General features: G+C 41.7%; 1 protein-coding gene across 2 annotated transcripts; it reads left to right on the top strand.

Moving 5' to 3' along the window:
- Nucleotides 1–3,286: 3,286 nt before the first annotated feature.
- hdhd2 (haloacid dehalogenase-like hydrolase domain containing 2) lies at nt 3,287–19,147 on the top strand. Of its 2 annotated transcripts, none has more exons than XM_084196961.1 (7): nt 3,287–3,367; nt 5,881–6,000; nt 6,456–6,664; nt 6,882–6,966; nt 8,776–8,992; nt 17,037–17,100; nt 17,214–19,147. In XM_084196961.1, the coding sequence occupies exons 2-7, from the start codon at nt 5,900–5,902 to the stop codon at nt 17,315–17,317; spliced, it is 780 nt and encodes a 259-aa protein (XP_084053087.1). In that variant the 5' UTR covers nt 3,287–3,367; nt 5,881–5,899; the 3' UTR covers nt 17,318–19,147. The 2 variants fall into 2 exon arrangements, with proteins under 2 accessions (XP_084053087.1, XP_084053088.1); XM_084196962.1 differs by having other exon boundaries at nt 3,299–3,381.
- The last annotated feature ends 193 nt before the right edge of the window (nt 19,148–19,340 follow it).

The raw sequence follows: 19,340 nt of genomic DNA on the forward strand, positions 1-19,340 counted from the left end.
CGTTCAACAACACAAAGAAACAGGGCTACGTTCAACAACACAAAGAAACAGGGCTACGTTCAACAACACAAAGAAACAGGGCTACGTTCAACAACACAAAGAAACAGGGCTACGTTCAACAACACAAGGTTGACTAAGAAAATAAATACAGAACCTTACATAGGCTTTGCCAGATACAGTAAAACATTTGTGTTTTTTTACACAAGGCTTCGCAAAGTACAGTAAAAAGTGTGTAATGTATTTTACACTAAGCTGTGCCAGGTACAGTACAAAGTGTAAAATGTGTTTTACACTAAGCTGTGCCAGAAACAGTTGTAGTTCTGCTCAAATGTAAATGTACAATGTAATAAAACACGTGTCAACTTAAAGAATCATGTTTTTTCAAATTCATGAATATTGTCTTACTACTGCAGGCTACATCTTTTGAAATATTGTTTGATAAGTGTATTAGAGAAGACAAACAGCAGTTGTTTTCCATCCAGTCCTGTTCATCTCCCCTGGTAGTGGCTGTGGTTTAGTGCACCATGCCACCACTAGAATTAGATCACGGTGTATCATATATTTCTAGTGTCTACACGGACCTAAGAGGCTGCTGTATCATATCGTACAATATTAAGGATACACATAATACACATCAGTGGAGGCTGGTGAGAGGAGCTATAGGAGGACGGGCTCATTGTACTGGCTGGAATGGAATAAATGGAACGGAGTCAACGTGGTTTCCATGTGTTTGACATGTTCCATTTCAGTTATTACAATGAGCCCGTCCTCCTATAGCTCCTCTCACCAGCCTCCTCTGATACACACAGTAATGCTACCCTTTAATACCTGCAAAATATAGTTTATTTTAACCACAACTCAGTTCCTTTTAATTCTGCTGTTGTCCATATGAGCCTCCTCTCCAGCCGAGCTGTGTTTGTCACATTGACCCTGAGATACATTTTATTACAGTAGTTTGATCCTAAATACACAAAGGAGATTATCACCATATGTTCATCAGAGGGATTCGACCTCAAAGCCAATGTTATCCAGTTTTATATTAGTTGTCTAGAATCTTGTCTGGTGGTGTTGTGTTACAGGTCTGGGGTCAGCCTTTATATGCATCCCTTTCCTTATTCCCTATATTGGCCCTGGTCTAAAGTAGTGCACTAAATAGACAATAGGGTGCTATTGGGACATGTGGTTTATACTACCCCTAGTGCCCTATTATACTACCCCTAGTGCCCTATTATACTACCCCTAGTGCCCTATTATACTACCCCTAGTGCCCTATTATACTACCCCTAGTGCCCTATTATACTACCCCTAGTGCCCTATTATACTCCCCTAGTGCCCTATTATACTACCCCTAGTGCCCTATTATACTACCCCTAGTGCCCTATTATACTACCCCTAGTGCCCTATTATACTACCCCTAGTGCCCTATTATACTACCCCTAGTGCCCTATTATACTACCCTAGTGCCCTATTATACTACCCCAAGTGCCCTATTATACTACCCCTAGTGCCCTATTATACTACCCCTAGTGCCCTATTATACTACCCCTAGTGCCCTATTATACTACCCTAGTGCCCTATTATACTACCCCTAGTGCCCTATTATACTACCCTAGTGCCCTATTATACTACCCCTAGTGCCCTATTATACTACCCCTAGTGCCCTATTATACTACCCCTAGTGCCCTATTATACTACCCCTAGTGCCCTATTATACTACCCTAGTGCCCTATTATACTAGACCAGGAGAACAATGTGTCCATGAAGCCTATTTGTCTGGTGATCAATTCTACATTAGTAGTGAAGCATAGAGAAAAGACTGATATAAAGATGAATAATTCCTTGATATAAACTTAATGAGTCGATCATTCTTGGTCAGTCTTTTGTCTTTGGGTAGTGTGGTGTGATATCTGTCACATAACAAGAGCAAACCTAGATCTGCCTGACAATACTTTTGTACCTGTTTCCTCCAGCATCTTCACAAGGTCCTTTGCTGTTGTTCTGGGATTGATTTGCACTTTTCACACCAAAGTACGTTCGTCTCTAGGAGACAGAACGCGTCTCCTTCCTGAGCGGTATGACGGCTGCGTGGTCCCATGGTGTTTATACTTGCGTACTATTGTTTGTACAGATGAACTTGGTACCTTCAGGCGTTTGGAAATTGCTCCCAAGGATGAACCAGACTTGTGGAGGTCTACAATTATTTTTCTGAAGTCGTGGATAATTTATTTTGATTTTCCCATGATGTCATGCAAAGAGGCACTGAATTTGAAGGTAGGCCTTGAAATACAGCCACAGGTACACCTCCAATTGACTCAAATTATGTCAATTAGCCTATCAGAAGCTTCTAAAGCCATGACATCATTTTCTGGAATTTTCCAAGCTGTTTAAAGGCACAGTCAACTTAGTGTATGTAAACTTCTGACCCACTGGAATTGTGATACAGTGAATTATAAGTGAAATAATCTGTCTATAAAACAATTGTTGGGAAAATGACTTGTGTCATGCACAAAGTAGATGTCCTAACCGACTGACCAAAACTATAGCTTGTTAAAAATTAATTTGTGGAGTGGTTGAAAAACGAGTTTTAATGACTCCAACCTAAGTGTATGTAAACTTCCGACTTAAACTGTATATATATATACATTTTTTTTTTTAAAGATAAAGAGGTGGGGCTCAAAACAGCCCCACCTGTCCTGAATGACAGGTCGCCCCTGGAACAGAGTGCCCTATGGTGGCAGTCGGGTTATGGTATTGGCTGGAATAAATCAGCTACTTAAACGAATGCATTTGCATTTTATCGATTGGCAATTTGAACGCACAAAAATACCGCAACGAGATCCTGAGGCCATTGTGAGGCCCAGTTTTTTTTTAAAGCTATCTGTAACCAACAGATGCATATCTGTATTATTTCCCAGTCATGTGAAATCCATAGATTAAAGCCTAATGAATTTATTTCAATTCACTGATTTCCTCATATGAACTGTAACTCAGTAAAATCTTTGAAATTGTTGCATATTGCGTTTATATTTTTGTTCAGTATATATGTTTTTCTGTTAATGAGTGTTAGTCTGTTTCATATAACCCTTTAAATGATTAATGGGCAATGGGAGAATAACGTGTGTGTGCATGTGATGATTATTCATCTTCCTCATTAGACGATTATCATCATTATTTTATATGCCATTGTTTTGTTGTTATTATACAGAAATAATAAAAGCCGAATGACAGCATTCTCTGGTTGATTAAATGTATTGAAACAGGCAGTTTGACAGACGGCTAAATATTCAGTCAACTCGAAGGACCACATCAAGATGGATGGAAGCTGCTGTTGTGAAACTTCATACCGTACTTAGCCGATGTTTTGCAAGTACTGTAGTTTTGGTATTCTTTACACACTACCTTATGCATCTTTGATAAACATTACATTGATAGAAACCACGGCAACTCTCAAACAACACTTTAGTAGTAGCTAGCTAGGTCTTTCCCAAACAAGCTAGTTATGTTTGCTAGCTAGTTAGCCTGTATTGTTGGTCTGTGCTCACCCTGTTGCAGCTCGGATTTCTCTTCAGCTTTTCTTTAGACACGTTGCCAACCAGAATAAAGCCTACCGGTTGATTTAGCAACTAGATTTATTTATTTCCTAGTTTTCTTAATTATACAGAGAACCTTTATCCAAAGAAGGGCTATGTACGATGATCATACACACTCCCATCCAACCTCTGTCCTAGCATTACCCTGCCACCACAATGTTAGATATTACAGTAGATAGATTAAAGCACTCAATTGGCAGCACTGTTTATATATATACACAGTACCAGTCAAAAGTTTGGACACACCTACTCATTCAAGGGTTTTTCTTTATTTGTACATTTATTTTTTACATTGTAGAATAATAGTGAAGACTACAAAACATGGAATCATGTAGTAACCCAAAAAGTGTTAAACAAATCAAAATATATGTTATATTTGAGATTCTTCAAATAGCCACCCTTTGCCTTGACAGCTTTGCACTCTTGGCATTCTCTCAACTTGCTTCATGAGGTAGTCACCTGGAATGCATTTCAATTAACGGGTGTGCCTTCTTAAAAATTAATTTGTGGAATTTATTTCCTTCTTAATGCGTTTGAGCCAATCAGTTGTGTTGTGACAAGGTAGGGGTGGTATACAGAAGATAGACCTATTTGGTAAAAGACCAAGTCCATATTATGGCAAGAACAGCTCAAATAAGCAAAGAGAAATGACAGTCCATCATTACGTTAAGACATGAAGGTCAGTCAATACGGAAAATGTCAAGAACTTTGAACGTTTCTTCAAGAGCAGTCACAAAAACCATCAAGCGCTATGATGAAACTGGCTCTCATGAGGACCGCAACAGGAATGGAAGACCCAGAGTTACCTCTGCTGCAGAGGATAAGTTCATTAGAGTTACCAGCCTCAGAAATTGCAGCTCAAATAAATGCTTTACAGAGTTCAAGTCACAGACACATCTCAACATCAACTGTTCAGAGGGGACTTTGTGAATCAGGCCTTCATGGTCGAATTGCTGCAAAGAAACCACTACTAAAGGACACCAATAAGAAGAAGAGACCTGCTTGGGCTAAGAAACACGAGCAATGGACATTAGACCAGTGGAAATGTGTCCTTTGGTCTGATAAGTCCAAATTTGAGATTTTTGGTTCCAACCGCTTTGTCTTTGTGAGACGCGGTGTGGGTGAACGGATGATCTCTGCATGTGTGGTTCCCACCGTAAAGCATGGAGGAGGAGGTGTGATGGTGTGGGGGTGCTTTGCTGGTGACACTGTCTGTGATTTATTTAGAATTCAAGGCACACTTAACCAGCATGGCTACCACAGCATTCTGCAGCTATACGCCATCCCATCTGGTTTGGGCTTAGTGGGACTATCATTTGTTTTTTTAAAGGAAAATGACCCAACACACCTCCAGGCTGTGTAAGTGCTATTTGACCAATAAGGAGAGTGATGGAGTGCTGCATCAGATGACCTGGCCTCCACAATCCCCCGACCTCAACCCAATTGAGATGGTTTGGGATGAGTTGGACCGCAGAGTGAAGGAAAAGCAGCCAACAAGTGCTCAGCATTTGTGGGAACTCCTTCAGAACTGTTGTAAAAGCATTCCAGGTGAAGCTGGTTGAGAGAATGCCAAGCGTGTGCAAAGCTGTCATCAAGGCAAAGGGTGGCTACTTTGAAGGATCTCAAATATAAAATATATTTAGATTTGTTTAACACTTTTTTGGTTACTACATGATTCCATATGTGTTATTTCAAGATTTTGATGTCTTCACTATTATTCTACAATGTAGAAAATAGTAAAAATAAAGAAAAACCCTGGAATGAGTAGTAGGTGTGTCCAAACGTTTGAGTGGTACTGTATATATTTACACAGCACAGTGCTTTGTCCTGGCAGCAACTCAGCCTCAGTATATTTGGTCCTGGCAGCAACTCAGCCTCAGTATATTTGGTCCTGGCAGCAACTCAGCCTCAGTATATTTGGTCCTGGCAGCAACTCAGCCTCAGTATATTTGGCCCTGCTGTGGTTTATCCACCATGTTGGTGATGAATACAGTAAGAGCAGCACTAATATAATAACTACATGACTACAATCCACATCTATAAATATTTGGGGATTACACAGATGAGTTTGGGCTCCATGCACAGGGTTTGTTTAACAAATAATCCCCCAAATTTCCATTGACATGTAAATTGTAGTAGTATGATTAACCGGCCACTTCATTACTGAGAGGACCTGTCATAATCAGAGATACAAAGGCTTGGACATAGAATGACATGTAGAAATGTTTTCATTGAATAGGATCTCTATGTGCATGGATTTATCTCTATCACTAATGGTGTATGTTTACAGTACATAGGTACGTGGTATCATGGCGACCAGACGAGCTCTGAAGGCAGTGCTGATTGACCTGAGTGGAACCCTCCACGTAGAGGACACAGCTGTTCCTGGAGCACAGGACGCCCTCAACAGGTCAGTCTGCCCAGGGCCCTGTTATCCTTGTTATCCCTGTTATCCTTGTTATCCCCGTTATCCCTGTTATCCCTGTTATCCCTGTTATCCCTGTTATCCTTGTTATCCAGTACTCACCCAGCCACTTTCTCCTGAGCTGCTCACACACCCCTCTGGTTCCATCTGAAAGTAAGAAGTCACAAATACGTCTGGGATTTTTTCTGCAGCATGCATGTGGTCCTCTGTAACTCAGCTGGTAGAGCACGGCGCTTGTAACGCCAGGGTGGTGGGTTCGATCCCCGGGACCACCCATACACAAAAATGTATGCACACATGACTGTAAGTTGCTTTGGATAAAAGCGTCTGCTAAATGGCATATTATGCTTCAGTCCCCATATATAGGACTCACCCATTCCATTATGTTGTGAGTTTCTTCTGAAGTCACATGGTCTCTGTGTTTGTGATTTATACACAAGGCTGCGTCAGTCCTCTGTAGCGGTGAAGTTTGTGACCAACACCACTAAGGAGTGTAAGAGGAACCTTGTGGAGCGTCTCCACAGTCTGAACTTTGACATCCAGGAGCAGGAGATCTTCACGTCCCTGACAGCAGCCAGGAGTCTGGTGGAGCAGAGACAACTCCGCCCCCTACTGCTGGTGGAGGACAGTGCACTGGAGGACTTCTCAGGTGAGTCTGGTGGAGCAGAGACAACTCCGCCCCCTACTGCTGGTGGAGGACAGTGCACTGGAGGACTTCTCAGGTGAGAGCCAGGGCTAGATGAGGCAGGGTGGATCCCTTTGGAACCTGGTCAAAAGTAGTGCACTTTATAGGGCATAGGGTACCATTTGAGACACAGTTATAGTTTTGACTCTATAAAATGTCTTCTGTCCATGTTGTGCTGCAGGTGTGGAGACATCCGAACCCAACGCTGTGGTGATAGGTTTAGCTCCAGACCACTTCAACTACCAGACGCTCAACAAAGCATTCAGGTAAACGGCTGAGTCAGTCCTCATACTGTAACCTCCCCTGTTATTGGAATGGCATGTCTTGGGGTATGATCTTATCTGGATAATTTTTTATCAATCTTTACTAACGACATGCTACTGGCTCTGAGTAAAGCCAGTGTGTCTATGTATGCGGATGACTCAACACTATACACGTCAGCTACTACAGCGACTGAAATGACTGCAACACTTAACAAAGAGCTGCAGTTAGTTTCAGAATGGGTGGCAAGGAATAAGTTAGTCCTAAATATTTCAAAAACTAAAGGCATTGTATTTGGGACAAATCATTCACTAAACCCTAAACCTCAACTACATCTTGTAATAAATAATGTGGAAATTGAGGAAGTTGAGGTGACTAAACTGCTTGGAGTAACCCTGGATTGTAAACTGTCATGGTCAAAACATATTGATACAACAGTAGCTAAGATGGGGAGAAGTCTGTCCATAATAAAGCGCTGCTCTACCTTCTTAACAGCACTATCAACAAGGCAGGTCCTACAGGCCCTAGTTTTGTCGCACCTATACTACTGTTCAGTCGTGTGGTCAGGTGCCACAAAGAGGGACTTAGGAAATTGCAATTGGCTCAGAACAGGGCAGCAAGGCTGGCCCTTACATGTACACAGAGAGCTAACATTAATAATATGCATGTCAATCTCTCCTGGCTCAAAGTGGAGGAGAGATTGACTTTATCACTACTTGTATTTATGAGAGGTATTAACATGTTGAATGCACGGAGCTGTCTGTTTGAATGACTGACACACAGCTCAGACACCCATGCATACCCCACAAGACATGCCACCAGAGGTCTCTTCACAGTCCCCAAGTCCAGAACAGACTATGGGAGGTTCACAGTACTACACAGAGCCATGACTACATGGAACTCTATTCCACATCAAGTAACTGATGCAAGCAGTAAAATCATTGATTGATTTAAAAAACAGATAAAAATCCACCTTATGGAACAGCGGGGACTGTGAAGCAACACAAACACAGACACATGCATACAAACACACGATACACGATAACATCCGCACTATACACACATGTAGACATGGATTTTGTGTTGTAGATATGTGGTAGTAGAGTAGAGGCCTGAGGGAACACACTTAATATGTTGTGAAATCTGTTATGAATGTATTGTAATGTTTTTAAAATGTATAACTGCCTTAATTCTGCTGGACCCCAGGAAGAGTAGGTGCTGCCTTGGCAGGAACTAATGGGGATCCATAATAAATACAAATACGAATCTTTGATCATCTGTACATTTCTCACTCATTCAGGATTCTCCGTAGTCATGGTAGCATCCACATTACTGTAGAAATGTTTAGAAAAATATTATATTCTTATTTACAATAAAAGTGACTCCAAAATGACAATACATTATTCACCATTCATTTCTATTGGGCACAAAATAATCTGAAACACAACCAAAACAAATAGAAAATGCATCCAACAAGTTTGTACAAGTTGAGTCACAAGCTTGATGTAGTCATGAATATGAATATGGGACCAAATACTAACCCTTTTAGTACTTTTATTGATAAGAATCTCTAGTCAATTATTTTGACCCCTACCTCTTTGAGCATGCAATATAGCTCAGTATTTCAATTATCTATTTTATACAGTAATTATTGCTCATCTTTATCAATGGTGTCAATCATCTTGGATCCCACTGTATATGTCACATCTCAATTTGTTGCTTTAAATTAGTTGTATTGTATATGCTACTGCAGTGAGCCTTCAGCTGCCTGAGTACACATCAAATAAAACTCGCAATTTTTCTCTATCTACCAGGCTGGTTCTAGACGGGGCCCCCCTCATAGCCATCCATAAAGCCAGGTATTATAAGAGGAAGGATGGTCTGGCGCTGGGCCCCGGACCCTTTGTGACGGGGCTAGAGTACTCTACAGACTGTCAGGCCACCGTTGTGGGGAAGCCTGAGAGGACATTCTTCCTGGAGGCTTTGAGGGACATTGACTGTTGTCCTGAAGAGGCCATCATGATCGGAGATGTGAGTCACACCAGAGGACTCCCAAATAGCACCCTATTCCCTATATAGTTGGGTTAGGGTTATCAACACTGAACAAAAATTTAAACGCAACATGCAACAATTTCAAAGATTTTACTAAGTAACAATTCAAATGAGGAAATCAGTCAATTGAAATAAATAAATTAGGCCCTAATCTATGGATTTCACATGACAGATATGCATCTGTTGATCACAGATAGACTACATGACCAAAGCTATGTGGACACCTGCTATTCGAACATCTCATTCCAAAATCATGGGCATTAATATGGAGTTGGTCCCCCCTTTGATGCTATAACAGCCTCCACTCTTCTGGGAAGGCTTTCCTCTAGATGTTGGAAAATTGCTGCAGGGACTTGCTTCCATTCAGCCACAAGAGCATTAGTGAGGTCGGGCACTGATGTTGGGCGATTAGGCCTGGCTCACAGTTCCTATTCATCGTGTTAGGTTCTGAACACCATATGTACAGTGGGGAGAACAAGTATTTGATACACTGTCGATTTTGCAGGTTTTCCTACTTACAAAGCATGTAGAGGTCTGTAATTTTTATCATAGGTACACTTCAACTGTGAGAGACGGAATCTAAAACAAAAATCCAGAAAATCACATTGTATGATTTTTAAGTAATTAATTTGCATTTTATTGCATGACATAAGTATTTGATCACCTACCAACCAGTAAGAATTCCGGCTCTCACAGACCTGTTAGTTTTTCTTTAAGAAGCCCTCCTGTTCTCCACTCATTACCTGTATTAACTGCACCTGTTTGAACTCGTTATCTGTATAAAAGACACCTGTCCACCCACTCAATCAAACAGACTCCAACCTTTCCACAATGGCCAAGACCAGAGAGCTGTGTAAGGACATCAGGGATACAATTGTAGACCTGCACAAGGCTGGGATGGGCTACAGGACAATAGGCAAGCAGCTTGGTGAGAAGGCAACAACTGTTGACGCAATTATTAGAAAATGGAAGAAGTTCAAGATGACGGTCAATCACCCTCGGTCTGGGGCTCCATGCAAGATCTCACCTCGTGGGGCATCAATGATCATGAGGAAGGTGAGGGATCAGCCCAGAACTACACGGCAGGACCTGGTCAATGACCTGAAGAGAGCTGGGACCACAGTCTCAAAGAAAACCATTAGTAACACACTACGCCGTCATGGATTAAAATCCTGCAGCGCACGCAAGGTCCCCCTGCTCAAGCCAGCGCATGTCCAGGCCCGTCTGAAGTTTGCCAATGACCATCTGGATGATCCAGAGGAGGAATGGGAGAAAGTCATGTGGTCTGATGGGACAAAAATATAGCTTTTTGGTCTAAACTCCACTCGCTGTGTTTGGAGGAAGAAGAAGGATGAGTACAACCCCAAGAACACCATCCCAACCGTGAAGCATGGAGGTGGAAACATCATTATTTGGGGATGCTTTTCTGTAAAAGGGACAGGACGACTGCACCGTATTGAGGGGAGGATGGATGGGACCATGTATCGCGAGATCTTGGCCAACAACCTCCTTCCCTCAGTAAGAGCATTGAAGATGGGTCGTGGCTGGGTCTTCCAGCATGACAACGACCCGAAACACACAGCCAGGGCAACTAAGGAGTGGCTCCGTAAGAAGCATCTCAAGGTCCTGGAGTGGCCTAGCCAGTCTCCAGACCTGAACCCAATAGAACATCTTTGGAGGGAGCTGAAAGTCCGTATTGCCCAGCGACAGCCCCGAAACCTGAAGGATCTGGAGAAGGTCTGTATGGAGGAGTGGGCCAAAATCTCTGCTGCAGTGTGTGCAAACCTGGTCAAGACCTACAGGAAACGTATGATCTCTGTAATTGCAAACAAAGGTTTCTGTACCAAATATTAAGTTCTGCTTTTCTGATGTATCAAATACTTATGTCATGCAATAAAATGCAAATTAATTACTTAAAAATCATACAATGTGATTTTCTGGATTTTTGTTTTAGATTCCGTCTCTCACAGTTGAAGTGTACCTATGATAAAAATGACAGACCTCTACATGCTTTGTAAGTAGGAAAACCTGCAAAATCGGCAGTGTATCAAATACTTGTTCTCCACACTGTATATACTGTATTCTATACTATTCTACTGTATCTTAGTGCATGCCGCTCTGACATCGCTCGTCCATATATGTACCTGTCTATTTGTGGAAAAATCACCCTGATTAACACTTTAGTCATATCCCCGTTTACCTGTTTGCTAATGGCACCTAACGACTTGTTTTTAAAATTATATGAGCAAAGAATATTCCATTTTATTTGGAACGGCAAGCCAGACAAAATTAAACAGGCCTATTTATATAATTAATATGAATTCGGAAGGCAGAAATGATTAAGTGTTAAAGCATTAGAACTCTCACTAAAAGCTTCAGTCATACAAAAGTTATACTTAAATCAGAACTGGTTCTCAAGCAAATTAGTAAGAATGTCTCACCCCATGTTCAAGAATGGCCTTTTTCCCTTTATTCACTTTCGGTTATATGAAAATTAAATAATCTAAAAAATATCTCTATTTTTAAAACAAGCCATAGAAAGTTGTTTGCAATTTCAATTTAATCCACCAGAAAAGACAGAACAAATAATGCAACAAATATTGTGGTTAAATTCAAATATACAGAACATTTTTGAAAATGGTATAATCTTTGTAAATGATATCATAAATATGACTGGTGGAGTTACAGTGGGGAAAAAAAATATTTAGTCAGCCACCAATTGTGCAAGTTCTCCCACTTAAAAAGATGAGAGGCCTGTAATTTTCATCATAGGTACACGTCAACTATGACAGACAAAATGAGAAAAAAATTTCCAGAAAATCACATTGTAGGATTTTTTATGAATTTATTTGCAAATTATGTTGGAAAATAAGTATTTGGTCAATAACAAAAGTTTCTCAATACTTTGTTATATACCCTTTGTTGGCAATGACACAGGTCAAACGTTTTCTGTAAGTCTTCACAAGGTTTTCACACACTGCTGCTGGTATTTTGGCCCATTCCTCCATGCAGATCTCCTCTAGAGCAGTGATGTTTTGGGGCTGTCGCTGGGCAACACGGACTTTCAACTCCCTCCAAAGATTTTCTATGGGGTTGAGATCTGGAGACTGGCTAGGCCACTCCAGGACCTTGAAATGCTTCTTACGAAGCCACTCCTTCGTTGCCTGGGCGGTGTGTTTGGGATCATTGTCATGCTGAAAGACCCAGCCACGTTTCATCTTCAATGCCCTTGCTGATGGAAGGAGGTTTTCACTCAAAATCTCACGATACATGGCCCCATTCATTCTTTCCTTTACACGGATCAGTCGTCCTGGTCCCTTTGCAGAAAAACAGCCCCAAAGCATGATGTTTCCACCCCCATGATTCACAGTAGGTATGGTGTTATTTGGATGCAACTCAGCATTCTTTGTCCTCCAAACACGACGAGTTGAGTTTTTACCAAAAAGTTCTATTTTGGTTTCATCTGACCATATGACATTCTCCCAATCCACTTCTAGGCTTAAGCAGGGGGACACGTCTGGCACTGCAGGATTTGAGTCCCTGGCGGCGTAGTGTGTTACTGATGGTAGGCTTTGTTACTTTGGTCCCAGCTCTCTGCAGGTCATTCACTAGGTCCCCCCGTGTGGTTCTGGGATTTTTGCTCACCGTTCTTGTGATCATTTTGACCCCACGGGGTGAGATCTTGCGTGGAGCCCCAGATCGAGGGAGATTATCAGTGGTCTTGTATGTCTTCCATTTCCTAATAATTGCTCCCACAGTTGATTTCTTCAAACCAAGCTGCTTACCTATTGCAGATTCAGTCTTCCCAGCCTGGTGCAGGTCTACAATTTTGTTTCTGGTGTCCTTTGACAGCTCTTTGGTCTTGGCCATAGTGGAGTTTGGAGTGTGACTGTTTGAGGTTGTGGACAGGTGTCTTTTATACTGATAACAAGTTCAAACAGGTGCCATTAATACAGGTAACGAGTGGAGGACAGAGGAGCCTCTTAAAGAAGAAGTTACAGGTCTGTGAGAGCCAGAAATCTTGCTTGTTTGTAGGTGACCAAATACTTATTTTCCACCATAATTTGCAAATAAATTCATTAAAAATCCTACAATGTGATTTTCTGGGGAAAAAAATCTCAATTTGTCTGTCATAGTTGACGTGTACCTATGATGAAAATTACAGGCCTCTCTCATCTTTTTAAGTGGGAGAACTTGCACAATTGGTGGCTGACTAAATACTTTTTTTCCCCACTGTATGTCACACATGCAGCTACCAGAAATATATGGAAATGTCTGCTCTATCCAAAATTACAACCAACTAATTGCAGCATTAATGCAAAAATGGAAGAGGCAAGTGGAAGGGGGAGAAAGTAAGGAACTTGTCTGTCGGCCGCATTAAAGACCAAAATTGGTTAAAGAAAATGGTTATAATTTTATTTTATTTTTTACAGCTGTGCCATACAGATTGCAAAATGTGGTCTTCTGTAGCTCTATTGGTAGAGCACGGCGCTTGTAACGCCAAGGTAGTGGGTTCGATCCCCGGGACCACCCATACACAAAAAAATGTATGCACGGATGACTGTAAGTCGCTTTGGATAAAAGCGTCTGCTAAATGGCATATTATTATTATTTATTATTAAAATAGTTGAGAAGAGATTTTCGATGTACCGATTCAATGGCACATGGTTTATGAACTGATACACAAAACGAGGCTGGATTCAAAACTTGGAGTTTTCAATTTAAATTATTATACAAAATTCTTGCAACCAATAGAATGTTATATATATGTGGGATACAACCATCCGAGCTCTGCAGATTTTGCTGCGAAGAAACAGAATCATTATATAATTTGTTTTGGTTCTGTCCATATGTTCTGTAGCTTGGTTTTGGTCTCAGGTTCAGGAATGGCTGAAGAACAACATTTACCTGGAGCTAACTCTGCAAATAGCACTGCTGGGCGATTTGAAAAGTCAGAGTCAATCAATCATATAATAATACTCTTAGCAAAGATATTTATCTTTAATTTACAATCTGTAGAAACTATGAGAATAAAAAGGTTCAGAACTTTTGTGAAACATCACAGTTGAAAAATATATGGCAAATAGAAATCAAAACTGGATGGTGTTCAGAGATAGATGGGAGGGGTTGAGTGGAGCTGAAGGGTAAAAAAAAAAAAAAGATAACTAATGTAAAATATACTGTGTCCGTAAAATGTATATACAGTGCCTTCTGAAAGTATTCAGACCCCTTGACTTTTTCCACATTTTGTTCTGTTACAGCCTTATTCTAAAATGGATTACATTAAATTTTCCCCTCATCAATATACACACAATACCCCATAATGACTAAGCGAAAGGTTTTTAGAAATGTTTGCAAATGTATTAAAAATAAAAAACAGAAATACCTTATTTACATGTATTCAGACCCTTTGCTATGAGAGTCGAAATTGAGCTCAGGTGCATCCTGTTTCCATTGATCATCTTTGAGATGTTTCTACAACTTGATTGGAGTCCACCTGTGGTAAATTCAATTGATTGGACATGATTTGGAAAGGCACACACCTGTCTATATAAGGTCCCACAGTTGACAGTGCATGTCAGAGCAAAAACCAAGCCATGAGGTCAAAGGAATTGTCCGTAGAGCTCCGAGACAGGATTGTGTCGAGGCACAGATCTGGGAAAGGGTACCAAAACATTTCTGCAGCATTGAAGGTCCCCAAGAACACAGTGGCCTCCATCATTCTTAAATGGATGAAGTTTGGAACCACCAAGACTCTTCCTAGAGCTGGCCGCCCGGCCAAACTGAGCAATCGGGGGAGAAGGGCCTTGGTCAGGGAGGTGACCAAGAGCCCGATGGTCACTCTGACAGAGTTCCTCTGTGGAGATGGGAGAACCTTCCAGAAGGACAACCATCTCTGCAGCACTCCACCAATCAGGCCTTTATGGTAGAGTGGCCAGACGGAAGCCACTCCTCAGTAAAAGGCACATGACAGCCCGCTTGGAGTTTGCCAAAAAGGCACCTAAAGATTCTCTGACCATGAGAAACAAGATTCTCTGGTCTGATGAAACCAAGATTGAACTCTTTGGCTTGAATGCCAAGTGTCACGTCTGGAGGAAACCAGGCACTATCCCTACGGTGAAGCATGGTGGTGGCAGCATCATGCTGTGGGGATGTTTTTCAGTGGTAGGGACTGGTAGACTATTCAGGATCAAGGCAAAGGTGAACGGAGTAAAGTACAGAGAGATCCTTGATGAAAACCTGCTCCAGAGCGCTCAGGACCTCAGACTGGGGCGAAGGTTCACCTTCCAACAGGACAACAACCCTAAGCACACAGCCAAGACAACGCAGGAGTGGCTTCGGGACAAGTCTCTGAATGTCCTTGAGTGGCCCAGCCAGAGCCCGGACTTGAACCCAATCTAACATCTTTAGAGAGACCTGAAAATAGCTGTGCAGCGACGCTCCCCATCCATCCTGACAGAGCTTGAGAGGATCTGCAGAGAAGAATGGGAGAAACTCCCCAAATACAGGTGTGCCAAGCTTGTAGCGTCATACCCAAGAAGACTCAAGGCTGTAATCGCTGCCAAAGGTGCTTCAACAAAGTACTGAGTGAAGGGTCTGAATACTAATGTAAATGTGATAGAAAATTATAAAAACCTGTTTTTGCTTTGTCATTATGGGGTATTGTTTCTAGATTGATGAGGGGGAAAAACCATTTAATCAATTTTAGAATAAGGCTGTAACGTAACAAAATGTGGAAAAAGTCAAGGGGTCTGAATACTTTCCGAATGCACTGTAGGTTCAGAACTTTTGTGAAACAGCACAGTTGAAAAATATATGGCAAATAGAAATCCAAACTGGATGGTGTTCAGAGATAGATGGGAGGGGTTGAGTGGAGCTGAAGAATGGGATTAAAAACAAACAAAAGATAAATATTGTAAAATATCCTGTCCGTTAAATGTATATAGTATGTAGAAGCTGGAAGTAAAAGCTGAACTGTTGTTGTCCATTAGTTTACTCCAATTAGGGGAGGGACGGTGGGGTTAGGGGAGGGGTGGGAGGGTTAGGGGAGGGACGGTGGGGATAGGGGGAAATAATAAAGGAAAATATAGATTTAAAATAATGTATACAGTAATCCCTTGTTTATCGCGGGGGTTACGTTCCGAAAATGACCCGCGATAAGTGAAATCCGCGAAATATAAAACTTTTTTTTTTTTACAATTAGCAACTATTACATGTATACAAATACAGTGACTCACGTGTAGGCCGTTTCGTCGACATTATGGGTTTAGAAGATGTTCGAAATTACAAGATAATTTGGCCAACTTAATGTAAATTTGCCAAGCTGTTTTATGTACGTACACATAACTGCACGAGACGACAAAATGATAGCACAATTCGTAGCATGTTTTGATACAAGAAGCGGGAGTGAGTTTTTAGCGAATCAGAATGCAGAGCACAATGCACCAAAAAAAAAAAAAAAATGCATTATGAAAATCCGCGAAATAGCGAATCCGCGATAAGTGAACCGCGAAGTGGCGAGGGATCACTGTATTTTACAAAAATATATATGGGGGATGTAACACCCTGGCTCTGGGACTCTATATGTTGAGCCAGGGTGTGTTCTTTCTATGTGGTGTATTTCTATGTTGGGAGTTCTAGTTTGTTTATTTCTATGTTGGGGGTTCTAGGTTGTGTATTTCTATGTTGGCCTGAGTGACTCCCAATCAGAGGCAACGAGTGTCAGCTGTTGCTGGTTGTCTCTGATTGGGAGCCATATTTATACTGTCTGTTTTTCCCTTTGTGTTTGTGGGTTCTTGTTCCGTGTTGGTCTATGTTACCTAGGACGTTACGAGTCGTTTGTTGTTTTGTTTACTGTCCGTGTTTATCGCTAATGATAAATAAACATGTTCGTTCATCACGCTGCGCCTTGGTCCTCCTCTCTTAACGACGATCGTGACAGGGGATTGGAAATGATGCAGACATTGCATTGATAGAAGCCACATTCTATCTGCAATATTAAAGCTGATCTACCCCCCCACAGGACGCCAGAGATGACGTGGGAGGGGCTCAGAACATTGGCATGCTGGGAATTGTAGTCAGAACCGGTAAGAGAAATGACATTGCTTCATAACAACTCAAAGAAAACCTATTTTTAAAGGCATTCTGATCAACTAATGCCAATCATTTTTATTGATTTATATGTTGTTGTCTTCTGTAGGTAAATACAGAGTGGGAGATGAGGGTAAAATTAACCCTCCACCATACCTGACCTGTGAAAGCTTCCCTCAAGCTGTGGACCACATCCTCCAACACCTCCTTTAACTATGGCTATCTCATCACTATTAGATCATGTAGACATGGGTATATCTCATCACTATTAGATTATTCATGATGTTACAGTCCAATACCAGACTATAACACCTCCTCTAGTCCCACACCAGACTATAACACCTCCTCTAGTCCCATACCAGACTATAACACCTCCTCTAGTCCCATACCAGACTATAACACCTCCTCTAGTCCCACACCAGACTATAACACCTCCTCTAGTCCCATACCAGACTATAACACCTCCTCTAGTCCCATACCAGACTATAACACCTCCTCTAGTCCCATACCAGACTATAACACCTCCTCTAGTCCCATACCAGACTATAACACCTCCTCTAGTCCCATACCAGACTATAACACCTCATCTAGTCCCATACCAGACTATAACACCTCCTCTAGTCCCATACCAGACTATAACACCTCCTCTAGTCCCATACCAGACTATAACACCTCCTCTAGTCCCATACCAGACTATAACACCTCCTCTAGTCCCATACCAGACTATAACACCTCCTCTAGTCCCATACCAGACTATAACACCTCCTCTAGTCCCATACCAGACTATAACACCTCCTCTAGTCCCATACCAGACTATAACACCTCCTCTAGTCCCATACCAGACTATAACACCTCCTCTAGTCTCATACCAGACTATAACACCTCCTCTAGTCCCATACCAGACTATAACACCTCCTCTAGTCCCATACCAGACTATAACACCTCCTCTAGTCCCATACCAGACTATAACACCTCCTCTAGTCCCATACCAGACTATAACACCTCCTCTAGTCCCATACCAGACTATAACACCTCCTCTAGTCCCATACCAGACTATAACACCTCCTCTAGTCCCATACCAGACTATAACACCTCCTCTAGTCCCATACCAGACTATAACACCTCCTCTAGTCCCATACCAGACTATAACACCTCCTCTAGTCCCATACCAGACTATAACACCTCCTCTAGTCCCATACCAGACTATAACACCTCCTCTAGTCCCATACCAGACTATAACACCTCCTCTAGTCCCATACCAGACTATAACACCTCCTCTAGTCCCATACCAGACTATAACACCTCCTCTAGTCCCATACCAGACTATAACACCTCCTCTAGTCCCATACCAGACTATAACACCTCCTCTAGTCCCATACCAGACTATAACACCTCCTCTAGTCCCATACCAGACTATAACACCTCCTCTAGTCCCATACCAGACTATAACACCTCCTCTAGTCCCATACCAGACTATAACACCTCCTCTAGTCCCATACCAGACTATAACACCTCATCTAGTCCCATACCAGACTATAACACCTCCTCTAGTCCCATACCAGACTATAACACCTCCTCTAGTCCCATACCAGACTATAACACCTCCTCTAGTCCCATACCAGACTATAACACCTCCTCTAGTCCCATACCAGACTATAACACCTCCTCTAGTCCCACACCAGACTATAACACCTCCTCTAGTCCCATACCAGACTATAACACCTCCTCTAGTCCCATACCAGACTATAACACCTCCTCTAGTCCCATACCAGACTATAACACCTCCTCTAACACACTCCATCTAACTATGGCTGCTTTGTTCCTCATCTAACTGTAGTTAGGGTTAGGGTTAGGCTGCTGTGTTGATGAATAGGTAGGGTTAGGGTTAGGCTGCTGTGTTGATGAATAGGTACTGGGATAACAAGTCTGCATCAAACCTTTGCACTTGTGAAGAGTGTTTAAAATGGCATGTTTCTGAAAAATGTATTATCATGTAATTGTGTGTAATTATGTTTATAAAAAAAGTGATCATGACTAGTACTACCAATGACTCATATTGTCTTTAATTGAACAGAGGGAATCAATTCAGCTGTATAAGACACAGGTCAGTAACCTTCCATTTCTTCAGTGAAGTTTCAGAAACCCTTTATACCAAAGGTTCTGTGTCAGACAAGCCCTATGTATAGACACACTGACCTATCAAATATTATTGCTACACTAAGATATTCATTGCTAC

Source organism: Coregonus lavaretus (assembly GCF_964263955.1).
Source record: "Coregonus lavaretus genome assembly, contig: HAP1_SCAFFOLD_4429, whole genome shotgun sequence".
Taxonomy (NCBI): Eukaryota; Metazoa; Chordata; class Actinopteri; order Salmoniformes; family Salmonidae; genus Coregonus; species Coregonus lavaretus.